The sequence below is a fragment of the Pristis pectinata genome, chromosome 23 (assembly GCF_009764475.1).
Source record: "Pristis pectinata isolate sPriPec2 chromosome 23, sPriPec2.1.pri, whole genome shotgun sequence".
Taxonomy (NCBI): domain Eukaryota; kingdom Metazoa; phylum Chordata; class Chondrichthyes; order Rhinopristiformes; family Pristidae; genus Pristis; species Pristis pectinata.
Genome location: NC_067427.1, coordinates 17,825,855 through 17,842,131, shown reverse-complemented (window position 1 = coordinate 17,842,131; position 16,277 = coordinate 17,825,855). Strand labels below are relative to the sequence as shown.

General features: G+C 43.2%; 1 protein-coding gene across 5 annotated transcripts in view; it reads right to left on the bottom strand.

Annotated features, from left to right (window-relative positions):
* gfi1b (growth factor independent 1B transcription repressor) overlaps positions 1 to 16,277 on the bottom strand; it is a 45,055-nt gene that overhangs the window by 13,537 nt on the left and 15,241 nt on the right. For 2 of the 5 annotated variants that reach the window (XM_052036986.1, XM_052036985.1), the window contains exon 4: positions 5,125 to 5,252. In XM_052036986.1, coding sequence (XP_051892946.1) covers positions 5,125 to 5,236 — 112 coding nt within the window. In that variant the 5' untranslated portion in view covers positions 5,237 to 5,252. Of the gene's footprint in view, positions 1 to 5,124; positions 5,253 to 14,229; positions 14,570 to 14,978; positions 15,250 to 16,277 lie in introns of those variants that run through there. The other 3 variants (XM_052036984.1, XM_052036981.1, XM_052036983.1) reach the window with 3 other exon arrangements.

Here is a 16,277-nt window from a genome sequence, read left to right as displayed (position 1 = left end):
AACCTGCCAGCAGCCAGGCATCTTGATCCCAACCTTCAGAGGCAAAACTGCATTCCCAACCCCTTGTCAGGGTGAGTCTGGAGGGTGGTGCTCCAACTGTGGTGAAGGGGTGGTACAAACTCTCGAGGGAGAGGTTAAGCTTTGTCTCTAGATTTGAAGCCACAAGACACAGGAACTGGGGCTTCAATTTGGAGATTTTAGAGGGGCTTAGGCAAGGAGAAGGAGCCACTCATTGTACATCTTGAGAGGTCTATTTGGAGGGAAAGGGAAGGCTTTTCCTCAGATATTCCACCCAGTGCTGAAGGACCTTCTCATGAGTAGCCTGTGTCAGGGTAGAGAGGCATTGAGTCTCATGGTGAGTGTGATCATGGGGTACTTTCTTGATCACTGCTCTGGTGTAGACACCTTATCGAGACCTTACACTGAGATGTGTGTCAGTTAATATGATGAGTGCCCAGCTGTTTGGGCATGAAGGTTTCACGTCTGGGGCTGCTTGTCTTTACACAATATCCAAGAAAAATGGCTGCACACGAATCATAGTCATTTTCTCCCCTCATTAAATCAGGAAACAGTGACCAATTAGCCCTGCCAAGACTAATGACATGGCCCCACACTACAGGAAGCAATTTACCTTTATCTATCATAACATCTTTTATCGTTGTAGACATCTTAATTAAATCAACCCTACCTTCCAAACACAAGGTAACACAAGGCAAAGCCTGTCATTGTCAATTAACTCTTTAATCCGTGTTTAAATCTGGTGAATCTGTGCCGCATCCTCTCCAAAACAAATATATCCTTGCTGAGGTGTGGCACCCAGAATTGAACCTAATTATTCTAGTTGGATTCTGATCAAGGTTCTGTACAACTTCCTCCCCATTGTATTCATAATCCTCTCTGCAAGAGAGGCTTCTTCAGAAGGTCAGAGGCCAAGGGATCCAAGGAAGCTTGGCTGTGTGGATTAGGAATTGGCTTGCATGTAGAAAGCAGAGGGTTGTGGTGGAAGGAGTGCCCTCAGATTGGAAGGCAGTGACTAGTGGTGTCCCGCAGGGATCGGTTCTGGGACCTCTACTTTTTGTGATATTTATAGATGACTTAGATGAGGGGGTGGAGGGCTGGGTTAATAAGTTTGCGGACAACACTAAGATAGGCGGTGTTGTGGATAGTGTGGAGGGCTGTCGGAGCTTACAGAGGGATAGTGATAGGATGCAGAGCTGGGCTGACAAGTGGCGGATGGAGTTCAATCCGGAGAAGTGTGAGGTGGTACACTTTGGAAGGACAAACTCCAGGGCAGAGTACTGGGTAAATGGCAAGGTACTTGGCAGTGTGGAGGAGCAGAGGGATCTGGGGGTTCATATTCACAGTTCATTGAAAGTTGCCTCACAGGTGGAAAGAGCAGTTAAGAAGGCCAATGGGATGTTGGCTTTCATAAATCGCGGGATTGAGTTTAAGAGCCGCGAGGTGATGATGCAGCTTTACAAAACTCTAGTTAGGCCACACTTAGAGTACTGTGTTCAGTTCTGGTCGCCTCATTATAGGAAGGATGTGGAGGCATTGGAGAGGGTGCAGAGGAGATTTACCAGGATGCTGCCTGGATTGGAGAGTATTGAATATGAGGAGAGGCTTAAGGTGCTAGGGCTTTATTCACTGGAAAGGAGGAGGATGAGAGGAGACATGATAGAGGTATATAAAATATTGAGAGGAATAGATAGAGTAGACAGTCAGCGCTCCTTCCCAGGGCACCAATGCTCAAGACGAGAGGTCATGGCTTTAAGGTTATGGGTGGGAGGTTTAGGGGAGATGTCAGAAGGAGGTTTTTCACCCAAAGAGTGGTTGGTGCATTGAATGCACTGCCTGGGGTGGTGGTGGAGGCAGATACATTGAACAGGTTCAAGAGCTTGTTGGATAGGCATATGGAGGAACGTGAGATAGAGGGATATGCGGGAGGAAGGGGTTAGGTAGTGTGAGGGTGGTCTGATGGACGGCACAACATGGTGGGCCGAAGGGCCTGTTTTGTGCTGTATGGTTCTATGGTTCTATGGTTGAATACATTTGCACAGATTTATGCCAAGGACAAGAGGATTTAGTTATAAAATTGAAAAATATAATAAATTTGTATAACATTTTTCATGATCTCAGAATGTCTCAAAACATATTATAATCAGAATCAGGTTTATTATCACTGTCTTATATGACATGAAACTTGTTTTGCAGCAGCAGTACAGTGCAAAGACATAAAAATTACTATAAATTACAAAATAAATAAATTGTGCACAAAAAAGGAACAATGGAGTAGTGTTCATGGGTTCAGGGACTGTTCAGAAATCTGATGGCGGAGAGGAAGAAGCTGTTCCTAAATCACTGAGTGTGGGTCTTCAGACTCCTGTACCTTCTCCCCGATGGAATCAGTAATATAATAATCATCTATTTCTTCCTCAGAATAGTGCCTTGGGATTCTTTAGATGAAACACAGTCTTCACTGGGGCTAGGGTTAGGGTTAGTGCCACACTCCCTTAGCATGGCACTGGAGAATCTCCGTAATGAACTTGAATCTGCAACCCAGAGGTGAGATAGGCACTCTTTGAGTTCATGGTCACGAAAAGGAAGTGCCACTGTGGGAATAGCATGGGCACAAGCACAGGTCAATTACATAAACCAGAGTGAATCCTATGACCTCGGACTCTGACCATCCTACCTCTTCCACAAACCCATCTTCGTCTGCTTTTCCATGGCCAATGGGAAACTGAATGACTTTCTTCATTCCTTGGCTTAGATCGTCAGACAGCCTTTATGCCAATATCCAATAGGTTTATTGCAAATAAATTTATATTGTTCCAGGAACATTTATTCTGAAAAAGTCTATTACAATCCAATAAAATAAATCATTAATTAGGCCACAGCTGAAGTACTCTTGCATTTCTGATTGCCAAATTATAGGAATGACGTGATTGTACAGGAGACCATGCAGAAGATGTTGCCTGGGATGTGTTTCAGCTAGGAGAGACGAAATAGGCTGGGTTTTTACCCCTAGAGTGGACCTGATTGAGGTGTACAAAATTATGAGGTGCATATACAGGGTAGAAAGTGAGAAACTTTTCCCCTATTAGAGGTCTCTGTGAGGCTGTTGTTTTAAACTGAGATTTAGGAGACTTAGAGCAGATTTGAGGAAGAAGATTTTCACCCAGAGGGTGGTTGAAATCTGGAACATACCGGAGGCAAGTAATACAATATCTCACGACATTTAAGAAGTATTTAAATAAACACTTGAAGCGCCATGCATAGAAAGTCATAGGCCGAGTGCCAGGAAATTGAATTAATATAGACGGGTAAACTTGATGACCCACAGTGGGCCGAAAGCTCTACTTCCATGCTGCATGACTCTATGAGTTTCGTCCCGTGTATTGCATATTAATATTTAAATTCCTGGAGACTTCAGGGCAATCCGGGAGGGTTGGGAAACCCCCACCACACTTCTCTGGAACTGAGTTGCAAAGTAGAACCTAAAGTGCGGAACATTGTGTTTTATCACATTCCCAAGCACCCTTCCCGGGTGAGCCAGCGATCACCTGCCTTTGGCGGACTGTTCTCTCGGTTTGTTTATATAACAGAATGGAGCCCCCTTCACCGCCCGGGTTATGCAAATCTCTTTTCCAACTCATTACCACCGGCAGCAATTGGGATTTCAGTTTCAATCTCTTCCCTCATGAAAGCATTGCCACAGCTACTGGTCACGAAGAGATAATGATCTCTGTTTACTATTAGCAACACAAATGCAACTGTCTGCCTAAACCCTCTCCTATTGAAGAGATTAATAATAATCAGGTCGGGGTTTACATGTAAACACTTGATTCTTGGCTGGGTGAGAATTTTTTCGGCAGTTTCTTCTTCCCTTTCACCTATATCAGCAATAACTTTTAGCTGGAATCAGCTCCAAATCTCTCGACTTTCAAATCTCTCTTCAATGCACTCCCCAAATAGAAGTGCCAACCCCAACTCACACTCTTCCTGCAAGTTTTGTCCGCCCCTCCCACACTCCTTTAACCGCCCCTCCCACACTCTCCTGTCATAGGTCACCTGAACTGTCAATTCACCTGAACTGTCAACAATGATGAGACCTTTATCATTTCAAGAAAGCAGAAGGGAACAAAATGATTGAGAGATGGAGAGAAAGGAGATTAGGCTGTAAGAACATGTGTTCATAAGTAGGTCATTGAACCTACTCGGATCACTGCTGACTTCCTTCCTTTCCTGCCTCATCATGACAAGATACAGGGGATAACATATCTCGCATTGCCCTGTCCTACAGGAAACTTACCAACAGGAGGTGCCGACACTGGCTGCAGTTTGCAAGACACTTTATCATCGGTGTATCGAGGCTGGTTACAAGAGTTTGTCTTTCTAATTTTCACCACTTCTCTTTTCAACATTTCAGATTTAAAATCATGAATTGATCTAACACCTGCTGGATTTTGAAGAAGAGTATTTCACATTCCTGCTACCCTTTGCATGTTCCCGAGTTTCTACTTAAGAGCCTGGCTCAGATTTTAAGATTGTGTCCCTTAATTTAGTTTTCCACAAGTGGAAACATTTACTCTCAATTCCTGTTAAAATCCTAAAATTCTCAAATCACCTTTTAATCTTCAGTATTCCAAATCTTGTTTATCTATGCTCATAATTTAACCCTGGTAACAGTCTAAGGAAACTCACTTGTATTCCTTGTAAGATCATTATTTTGTTTCCAAAGTGCAATGCTCAGAAGTTACAAAGTCCTTCAGATCTAATCAGGGTTTTACATGGTACTAATAACACTTACTCTGCTACATATCGAGCTCTCCATTTATAATGACTATGATTTGTTCCAGAAACCTTTTTGATTAATGGTGGAGTTAAATGAAGGTCAAATGAGGGGCTTTCAGAGAGACCAGAAAGGGAGTGCGGAAAGTTAGAGAATCGGGAAGAGTAAGAGGGAAGAGAAATGGGAGGAAAAGATGAAAAGTACAAGGATAGAAATAGTAATGATGTCATAATTAGTTCATAAAATCCATCTCCCTTCTTTCCTGCCTCATCATGACAAGATACATGGGATAACATATCTCGCATTGCCCTGTCCTACAGGAAACTTACCAACAGGAGGTGCCGACACTGGCTCCAGTTTGCAAGACACTTTATCATCGTTGTATCGAGGCTGGTTACAAGAGTTTGTCTTTCTAATTTTCACCAGGAATGATTTTGGCATTGTGAACTCTAGAGCACTGGGGAGGAGAGGAAAGAATGGAAGAAATTAAAACATCATAAATTGAAATTGCCAAACAGGAGGAACAGCATTCAGGCCATCAAAATTCATCCATCCCCAGTGCCCATCCACCACAGCATCCAGTAACTGCTAAAATGATTCCAGGCTCCCCCCAGCCCTCCCCAACCATACCATTATGAGTCATATCCCAATCTTGATCATGCTTACAAAAGGTGCGAAGAGCTTACACAAATGGTTCCAAGGATGTGGGTCTTCAGTTATGTAGGGAGAATAGAGAAGCTTGGGTTGATTTCCTCAGAGCAGAGGTGGTTAAGGGGAGATTAAACTAGGGTTTTGACAGAATAAACAAGAAGAACTTTTTCCAATAGCAGAAACATAGTGGAGAATATGATTTAAGGTAATTAACAAAGTAACCTGAAGTAAGATGAGGTTATCTTTTGAGCAGCAAGTTGTAATGATTCAAAATTCATGACATTAAGAGTGGTAGACATAGACTTGATTATAACTTTCAAAGACATTGTATAAACATTTGAAAAAGAAATAAAATACAAGGCTATTATAAATCCCCAGGATGACTTGCATCCTAGGGTTTAGAAAGAATTGACTATGAAGCAAGCAAGATCCAGAGGGTAAAGGTACCCATCATGTGCGTCCATCATCTTTTGTGTGTGTGTGTGTGTGTGTGTGTGTGTGTGTGTGTGTGTGTGTGTGTGTGTGTGTGTGTGAGAGAGAGAGAGAGAGAGAGAGAGAGAGACTCTGTGTGTATTAGTGCTGAGTGAAACTTATACATGTGTCCACCAATCTGTGACCATTAATATCCATGCGGCAGTTTGATCTCCAGGCATCTTGGTCCCTTTGTCTCTGGGTCAAGGCCTCACTCTGTCTGGCCAGTGTGATTACTGGAGAGAAATGACTATCCTACATAAAGAACAATTGCACACTTGCAAGTTCCACTCCACCATGTAAACTTGAAGACTTGGGACACCAGGACCCTCCTGGACAGTGCTAACTGAGTATCATTCTGCTGTCACCGCTTGGTAACTCAGATGCTTTCACAATGAATTTGCCACACTTCAGTTCACTAGGGTCATTGACACACAAACCCCAACATTGGAAGCTATGGATGAGGCTAAGCAGAACATCTAATCTGATCTTGAAAAAATCCTGATCAGCATCCATGAGGGAGACAAACTGATCTTCCTGGGTAACTTTCTTAACAAAGTGCAATTGGCGAGAAGCAAGTAGGGAAAGCTAACTCCAACAGGGTCTTTCTGACAAAATGCTCAGAACATGGTCTTGTCAAACCAACACGGTTTCATCAGACAGATGACAAAATCCCTCGTCCAAGCACTGGAACCTCTTTGATTACATCATCGTCCAAGTTAGGGACCACAAATATGTTTGCATCACCCGTGCATGACAGGTACTGATGACTGCTGGATAATTACCTCTAAACCACTACATTATTTCCATCAACCCGTCCTCAAAATACTAATGTCAACAGAAAAGTGGCCACAAGAAAATTAATGATGAATCTCTCAAGGACCCCAAAAAGATACTTTTCCTTACACAGCTCTTCACAGACAGCCCATCAACTCCCAACCTACAGGGGCTACACGTGGTCCACACCATATGGACTGCCCTGAAATCCACCCGAATTGGCACCTGTGAAGAGTCTCTTGGCACTTCTACCAAGAAGAACAAGGATTGGTTGATGAGAACCAGAATCAGGTTTATTATCACTGACGTATGTCGTGAAATTTGTTGATTTGCGGCACCAGTACAGTGCAAGACATAAAAATTACTATAAGTTACAAAAATAAATAAATTGTGCAAAAGAGGAAATAACGAGGATTCATGGACTGTTCAGGAGCCACAGACTAATTAACTGCAAATGCAAGGCATTCCTAGATTGGAAACTCCATCATGTTTCAAGGGAAGAAAAACAGCTCTACAGCCCCTGCAGGCAGAGGTCCAGCCCACATCCATGACCTAAAGAATGGATCATGGATGGAAAGAATGCGGGAGGTCCATCAATTCGAAATAGTGATGCCAGTGGGTGTTTCATCACTGTTAGGGCCCGCTATTGGCCAAACATCTGAAGCCCCACACCACTGAGAGCCAAGAACAGAGGTGAATTTATTAAGGACAGAGAGGCAGTCAACGCTTGCAGGAAGGAACACTTGGAATACCACCTCAACCAGGAGCCTGTCCTTGACTCCATCCCATCGCAGATTGCACAATCCAGCCTTCCGGCCAATCGTGACTGACAAAGTCAAAATGGCCGTATACCAACTAAGCACAACAGGGACCTTGGAGCAGATAGTTTCCCTTCCGAAGTTCTAAAATGTTCATTGAAGAGCTTCAGTCATGAATCCATGTCTCTTTGTCCACATCTGGGGAGAGGGGGCTATGCTAGGGGACCTCAGGGTGCTGTAATCCTGCTCACCTTCAAGAAAAAAGACAAATCTGACGATGGTGACCATTGGCACCTCCCTACTATCTGCCACAGAGAGAGCCACTGCCAGGGTCCTTCTCAACCACTCCTCCCAGTGACTGAAGAGCTGCACTGCAAATCACAGTGTGGTTTCCATCCATCTAGATCCACAGTGGACTTGATCTTCACTGTATGACAACTCCAAGAGAGATGAAGGGAGCAGCACTAAACGCAATATGTGGCTTTTTATGCCCTCACTAAAACTTGTGATTCTGAAAACTGGGAAGGACTGTGGATTACCCTCTTCAAATTCAGCTGCTTGTAGAAATTCATTTCCATCTTATCCTTGCTTCATGATGGCATGCAGGTCATAATCCTAATTAACTGGTCTACAATGTAGCTAATCTCATTGAAGACCAGAGTCTAGTAAGGCTGCATCAAGGCCCAACATTTTAAAAAATTTTTCTCACTGTACTACTGTACCTCACCTCCAGCAAGCTTCCTGCTGGTGTGGAGCTAAGCTTCAGGACTAATGGGAAACAGTTCAACCTATGGCACCTAAACTCTAGAACTAAGGTCACCCCATCCTCAGTCTTCATACTGCAGTACACAGATGACTCTTGCCCATGCCCACGTCCAAGACATTGTTCACTTGTTCACTGAAACATAGGAGAGGACGGGCCTTACATTGAACATCCTCAAGGCAAAGGTCCTCTACCAACCTGCCAGCACTGTGCAATGCCACCCTTTAACAATAAAGATTCATGGCAAGGTCTGGAAAATGTGGACCATTTCCCAAGTCTCAGGATCCACCTCTCTGCGAGGGCAGAAACCAATGATAAAATTTACCACCCTGTTCAGTGCACCAGCACAGCCTTTGAAGAAAAGAGTGTTTTAAGACTAAGACCTCAAACCCAGCCACAAAATCCATGGACTATTGAGGAGCTGGGATCCCTGCCCTCCTTGGATCATCTACAGCAGGCATCTCAAGGGACAGGAGATATACCACTGCCAAATCCTCCAGATCTACTGGAAGGATAAATGGGTCAAGTTCAGTGTCCTCTCTCCCAGGTCTCAGCTCCAGCACTAAAGCTCTAATTACATTTATTTGGCTCCATTAGGCAGGGTATGCCATTTGCAAGCTTGACATCTTGAAAATTTCTACAGATGTACAGTAGAGAGCATTCTCAGTGGTTGCATCACTGCTTGGTAAGGAGGCTCCAATGTGCAGGATTGAAAGAGGCTGCAGAGGGTTGTAGACTCAGCCAGCTCCATCATGGGAACAACCCTCCTCGCCATTGAGGACATCTTCAAGAGGCGGTGCCTCAAGAAGGCAGCATCCATCATTAAGAACCCTCACCATCTGGTACATGCCCTCTTCATGTTACTACTATCGGGGAGGAGATACAGGAGTCTGAAGACCCACACTCAACATTTCAGGAACAGCTTCTTCCCCTCCGCCATCAGATTTCTGAACAGTCCCTGAACCCATGTACACCACCTCATTATTCCTCTTTTGCACTATTTATTTATTGTGTAACCTAAGTAATTTTTATGTCTTTACATCATACACTGTACTGCTGCTTCAAAACAACAAATTTCACAACATACTGTATGACGTCAGACTCCTGAAGCAAACATTTGATTCCAAGCTCTCTCACAGGAAGAGATAACCAGGTGGACAGAGGAAAAAATTCAAAGATGTCCTCACAGCCTGCTTGAAGTAAAATACAAAATTCCTACTGACCTCTATGAATCCATACACAAAAAGACCACTGTGTGTTTCAATATACATGTGACTAATAAAGATATCTAATCTTAAGAAGATGGAGCACACCACCTCGCAAATTTTCCACCTGTCCATCCTATCAGACACCTCCTACTGCATCTATATAGGAGACTGTTTCCTACATTGGCCTCATCAGTGACCCTAGACCCCACAGAACTGGAGTAGAAGCAAGTCATCCTTGATTCTGAGGGACTGCCTGAAAAGATGATGATTGTCACTTTCTACAGTTCCATTGGCTTTAGAACGGTTCCCATAGTTTGGAAGGTAGCAAGTGTAATCCCACCATGTAATCCCACATAAGGAAGGGGGAGAGACAGAAACAGAGACCAGTTAACTGGACCTCAGTTGGTGGGAAAACACTAGAGACTATTATTAAGGAAGTATTAAAATGATACTTAGAAAGTAATAATTGGACTAGGTAGAGTCAAAGGAAAGGAAACCACTTTTGACAAACCTGTTGGAATTTTGTGAGGATATAACCGGAGAATACATAATAGTGAAAACCCTTGATAAGGTACCACATAAAGGGTTATTAAACAAAATTAGAATATATAGGATTGGGGCTAAGATAATAGTATGCATTAAGGGATGATTAACAGACTGAAACTGAGAGTGGGAATAAACAGGTCATTTTCAGATCAGATTGTGATTAGTGTGGTGCCACGGGGATTGGTGCTGGGATCCCAGTTTTTCAAAATCTTTTCAATGAGAGGACTAAGGCTGAGAGGACTAAGCATAACATATCCAAGTCTGCTACTGGTATAAATCTGGGTGGCAATGTGAGTTGTGAGGAGGATGCAGGGAAGCTTCAGAGGGATATAGACAGACTAACTAAATAGGCAAGGACATGGAATATAGAATATAATGTGGAAAAATCTGAGGTCATTCATTTTGATAGAAAAAATAGGAGGAGAGCATTATTTTTAAAGTTGTGAGAGATTAAAAGCTGTTGGTATTCAGAGGGACATGGATGAACTAAAGTTAATATATAGCTACAACAAGCCATTAGGAAGGCAAACAGTAATTTGGCCTTTATGGCGAAAGGATTTGAATACAGTGGCAAAGATACCTTGCTGCAATTATACAGGGCCTTAGTGAGGTCACACCTGGTATAGTGTGTACAGGTCTGATCTCCCTACTAAGGAACGGTATACTTGCAACAGAGTGAGCGCAACATAGGTTCATTAGAATCCTAACTAGAAAGTCATATATGGGGAAATTAAGCAAAGTAGACTTACTAAAGTTTGAAGAATAAGAGGTGAATGCACAGAAACGTACAAAATTCTTACAGGACCTGACAGGATAGATGTGGGATTCGTGGTGTATGGAACCAGGAGTCTGCCATTCAAGTGGTGAGGAGGACCTTCACCCGGGGGGGGGGGGGGGGGGGGGGGAATGTTCCTTCAAAATTCTCTACCCAACATGGTTTGTGGAGACTTGGTCACTGAAGGCATTCAAGACAGACTGACAGAATTTAGGATATCAAGGGATATCATGTTATAATACAGGAAAACATTGCTGAGGTAAAAGTTCAGGCATGTTTTTATGGAAAAGTAGAGCAATTTGAAGGGGGGTGGTCTACCCCTGCTTCTATTTCTTGAGATTTTTTGAATGAAAAGCTGTTTCAAAGAAAACGCCAGAGACACAAAGAGGAAAATGACCTTATTCTGGCCTGTATCATCTTGTGACTCACCCCTATGTTCCACCTGAGCCAGAGTCAAAACCATCAAGAGAGGTGATAGGGGGAGAAAATGTAATGGAAAATGTTGACAAAAATAAATGATACCTAAATGTTATTTCACTCTGGTGCTTTCTTTCTCTATAATTTCTTCATTTCTTTTTATCACCCTTCCCCCAAACCTGGCGGAAGCTTATTGACAGAATGGGAAGGTTCAAAGATTGGCTGAGGTTTTTCTGTGAATTTCTGACATGCCGGTATTTCAATGTATTCAGGCATATCTGTGGTTTTTCAACTCAGATATGTGTCAGAGGCTGGGTCATTAGTATTAGTAAAAATAACCAGCCAAACTACAGTGACAATGGAATTTGTATTGAACAGTTATGTTGTGTTAGAAAGCATTAATAGTTTCCCAAATATGCAAAGGACCCTGATGTAGAAATTCACTGAAATCCTGGAACATTCCCAAAGGAAAAAGAGGCAACCAGAGCACCTGAAGGAAACCCGTGTGGTCACAGGGAGGACATGTAAACGCCACACAGACCTCCGGTGCTGTTTGTGCGGAGTTTACACATTCTCTTTGTGGCCACTTAGGTTTCCTCTGGGTAGTCTGGTTTCCTTCCATATCCCAAAGATGTGCGGGTTGGTAGGTTAACTGGACATTATGAATTGCCCCTGATCTGTCAGTGAGTATTAGAACCCTGGGGGAGTGGATGGGAACACAGGGAGAATAAAATGGGACGAGTTAGGATTATTGAAGATGTGTGGTTGGTGGGCTGCGTGGACTCAGTGGGCCGAAGATTCTCTTTCAGTGTAACTCTGCCTTCTCAACTTAAGGAACTTAAACATGAGAAACTTTGAATAAGAAGTATCAGAATGGGAATTATATTGCTGGTCGGTTAAAAAGTCTTGATAGGTTAAGAGTCCTAATGACGTGGCAGAGCATGATTGGATCGTCGTGTGTGTGAGACAGAGCAGGAACCCAGGATAGAGCAGGAGTAAGTGATTGGGTTGGAGTCCGTGACAGGGTCAAAGCTCCTCTCAGCCGTCCATCCCTCCTTCATGCTGAGATCATAAAATGAGGGTGCTCTTGTGGAGCTGTACAGTGTGGAAGGTTAGGCTGCAAGTGATTAAGCGATAGAATGAAGGAAAAATACTTAGGTTTTGGAAGCTCCCATCCTGACACCAGGATGTTCCAAAACAAGTGAACCAACTCTGAAAGGTCGTCGCTGTTGCAATGCAGAAACAAAAACACAGCTGTTAAGTTGATCAGAAGGTCCGACTGCTTACAGTGATGTTGGCAGAGGTGTCTATATTGGTCAGCTCACTGGAAAGAACACCCGAGCTCCGCTCTAAAATGAAAAAAACACTGAGGGATTTTCACGTGCGTTCCGGAAAGGCGACGGGATCTTTGCCCAACCCCTCATTTGGAACACAACACCTCCGACCAGGGCACCGCACCTTCTGCAAAGCACTGGGTCGGCTGGATATCAAAATCAATCTGATTTAAATACGGCAATAAAATGCAAGTAATGCATCCAGAGCGAGGTTTTGAACACGCGTCCAGCTGCCTACGAAGAGAGCGGCCACACTGCCACGGTTACAGGCACCTCCAACTTGCCTTCACAGAAAGCTATAAACTTGGAATTTCAGTCGGGAAATCCTTTCCCCTCTAAAATGAGATTTTATTTTCCCGCAAGAGCTGTACAAAGGCAAATTATTGAGTGAGCTCATCTGATGAATGCTGCAGTTGCCCCGCTGAAGGGCGAGGGGTATCAGTGTTCCTAATCCCTATTAATGGTACCTGGTGCATAGCGTGCAATGTTCTTACTGAGATCATCCGCCACCGACCCCGTGGTCGAATAGTCTCCTGGCATTCACTGTTTAAGTGAACAGCAACAGACCGGGCATAGAAGAACTGGAATGAGGGACAGCAGGAAAGGAAGACTATTTCCTTCATACATCCTGAATATCTGTTCTTCATCGGGAATAAAATGTTATTTTCTGGTGTGCAGGGGTGTTAGTAACACGCGAAGTCCCCGCGGACACTTTCACACTTCGGGTGTCGGGGCTATTTCATCCCCCTCATTAGTAATGGTGACGGCAGGTTAAACGGTCCAGAGGTTTACCCAGACTACAACAAGGTCCCCGAAATTATGTTCATTAGGTTTGCTATTAAAATAAAGCGAAATCGCCAAGTATTTCTTTCAAGTAAAAATCACGTATTACAACTTAGTTGCGTTCATAAAGCGTAGTGAAATTTAACACAATAATCTTCGCAAGACACAATCCTGTGTCATTTACACAAATAAATTCAGCATTCATCCTGACTAGTTCTGCCCCTTCTAGGACAGTTGACCGTATTTGTGGGAGCGAGTCCTTGAATCAACAGCATTTGGAGTCAAAGAGATTCCAAACTTTATTTACCTCTAACGTGGGGACTGGGGAGAAATTCAGATTGGGGAAAAATGGAATTAGGTTGGTGGGGATGTGGGGAACTGTAGAAGGGGAAAGACTGGAATTGGGAGGACTCGGGTTCTGGGGAGACAATGGTTCGTGGAAAATGATATTTAAAGAGATTAAGATTGGGGAGAAATTGGGATTTAAGTAAATCTAGATTTCGAAATTGCTGGGCGTGGCGATAAAACTGGGATTGGAGTAAAATTGGAGAAAGACTGCGGTGGGGAGAGGCAGGGATGGGGGGGGGGGGTTGCTAAATAGAATCGGGAGCGGCTGTGAATTAGGGAGAGACCGCGATCGGAGTCTGTTACTTCGAGTAACTTGCTCCAGCGCGCACAGTGAAGGAGCAGGATCAATTGTAACTATTCAGGTCCGGTTACCTCTCAAATCCGATTCATAAAGCGCCCCGAGCACAATGCTTAGACCAAGCACAAACGAAGAATATTATATACCACGTCGGACGACCTTCCTCATTAACTATAATAATTGCTATAAATATTTATTAGTTGCATCTCATACGCACAACTTGCTGCTTCGCTTTTCCTTCTAGTACGTTATTACTTTTGTCTGCGAACTACAGTCCTGCTGCGTTTAAAACCTCCAACACTCACCGAATTTGCAGGCTGGAGCGAGGGACGTGTCCCTGATCTGTGTTGGTTGTTCCTGTGTGAATTGTAACAGGAGTCGGGGCTCCCGGACCTGCGGGACAGGTTGCACCTGAACTTGTACAAACTCTCCGCTGTCTCTCCGCTGCTGAACCTGCCTGTTAAATTCAGCGAGTTTCCCCTCTTGATCTTCTCTCTCTTTTCAGCCCGCCCTGATTTTTCAATCTGATAATTATTTTTTCCCGCAAATCTGTTTTTTTTTCTGGAAGTCATACGGTAGCCAATAGAAAAAGAGTAAAGTGCAAAGCTGTTCTGAAGGAGAGATCAACAGAGGAAAGAGATGCGGACACAAACCCGAATCAGTTCCATGAGTAGTACAGAGACACTCAGATCAACAACATTTAATAAAGCGAAATAAGGGAAATTCAAATAAAGGCAGAAAGTACTTGAAATACTCATAAGGTCAGACAGCATCTGCGTTGAGAGAACTGATGAAGAGTCATCGACCTGAAACGTTGATCCTTTCTCTCATTACGGATGCTGCCTGACCTGCTGAGTATTTCTAACATTTTCTGCGTTACCACATATATCCCACAAATGTAGACCAACGTGTATTATAAACGCATGAAGGGAAATACACTTTGAAACAGAAATAGACAAACAGAAGGTGAAATAATGATTGTATACCCACCCACCCACACACATCAGAGACAGAAATATCCCCTTAGATTTTGCCTTCATACATCCATCTTTACCTCCTCCTGTTCCTCATCCACAGCCTCTCTTGATTCACCAACAGTTGTTTCCTTTCTAACTCGTTTTACTATTAGCATCACTCCAATCCTGCCCGGGGTGCAGTCTCTTGAATTACACGTGCTTTATACATGCACATTGTTACTTTTATGAGCAACAGAGAGAGAGAGAGAGAGGGGGGGGGCAGGGCGAGCGGAGAGAAATGCACAAACACATGCGATGTTAGAGACACAAAGACAGATTTAAAGCCAAAGAGAACTCAGCTAAAAAGAGGGAGGGAGCGACTGGGGTAGAGAGAAAGTCAAGCAGAAATACATGCTTGTACGTTGACAGATAAAAGAGATAAACACGCACATAAACAAAAAGGCATACACTCAGTATACACTCAGTATACACTCAGCATACACTCAGTATACACTCAGTATACACTCAGCATACACTCAGCATACACTCAGTATACACTCAGCATACACTCAGTATACACTCAGCATACACTCAGCATACACTCAGCATACACTCAGTATACACTCAGTATACACTCAGCATACACTCAGTATACACTCAGCATACACTCAGTATACACTCAGTATAGCCTGAATGATAGGGACCGATGGATGTTCACTGACAAAACACTATCTCGGTAAATTTAGAAATATTATTGGGAATGTCAATCATTTTTGGTTTCAAAATAAAAATGCTTTGATGCATAACATTCATAACAGACATCTAGTTCTGTGTACGTAATGAATCCTGTGCCACTCATTCAGATTAGGCATAACATTTCCCCAGTGGTGAATGTTCTGATTTTATAATGTGTGAACAATTTAAAGTTCATTTCTGTTACAATAAAAGGATACCGTGATTAACGTACAGATAAGCAATCACTGAAAGCATAGGTTTCAAAATGAATTTGATGTTCACATACTTTTTTAGGGGAACTACGTGGTTTGGGAGTACATTAGAATGTAGACACATAATACACAATTCCATTGTGTATCAAATATAAAAATATCTTTTCACTAGGTGCTGCTAGTGTTTTGGATTGAAGTGTATTTATTCCATTTTCTCATCAAAATGACAAAGTTTACAGCACAGAAAATGTCCATTCAGCCCGTAGAGTCTGTGTCAGCTCTGTGCGAGAGTAATTCAGCTAGTTCCACTCTCCTGCCCTCTCCCATCGCCGAGCAACAATTCTTTTGCCTTTCAGGTACCTATCGTTCCTTTTTGAATATCGAGATACCTTCACAACCTAACACCCTGCACCCCAACAGAAGTTACTGCCCTTTGTCAGTCTTGTTGTG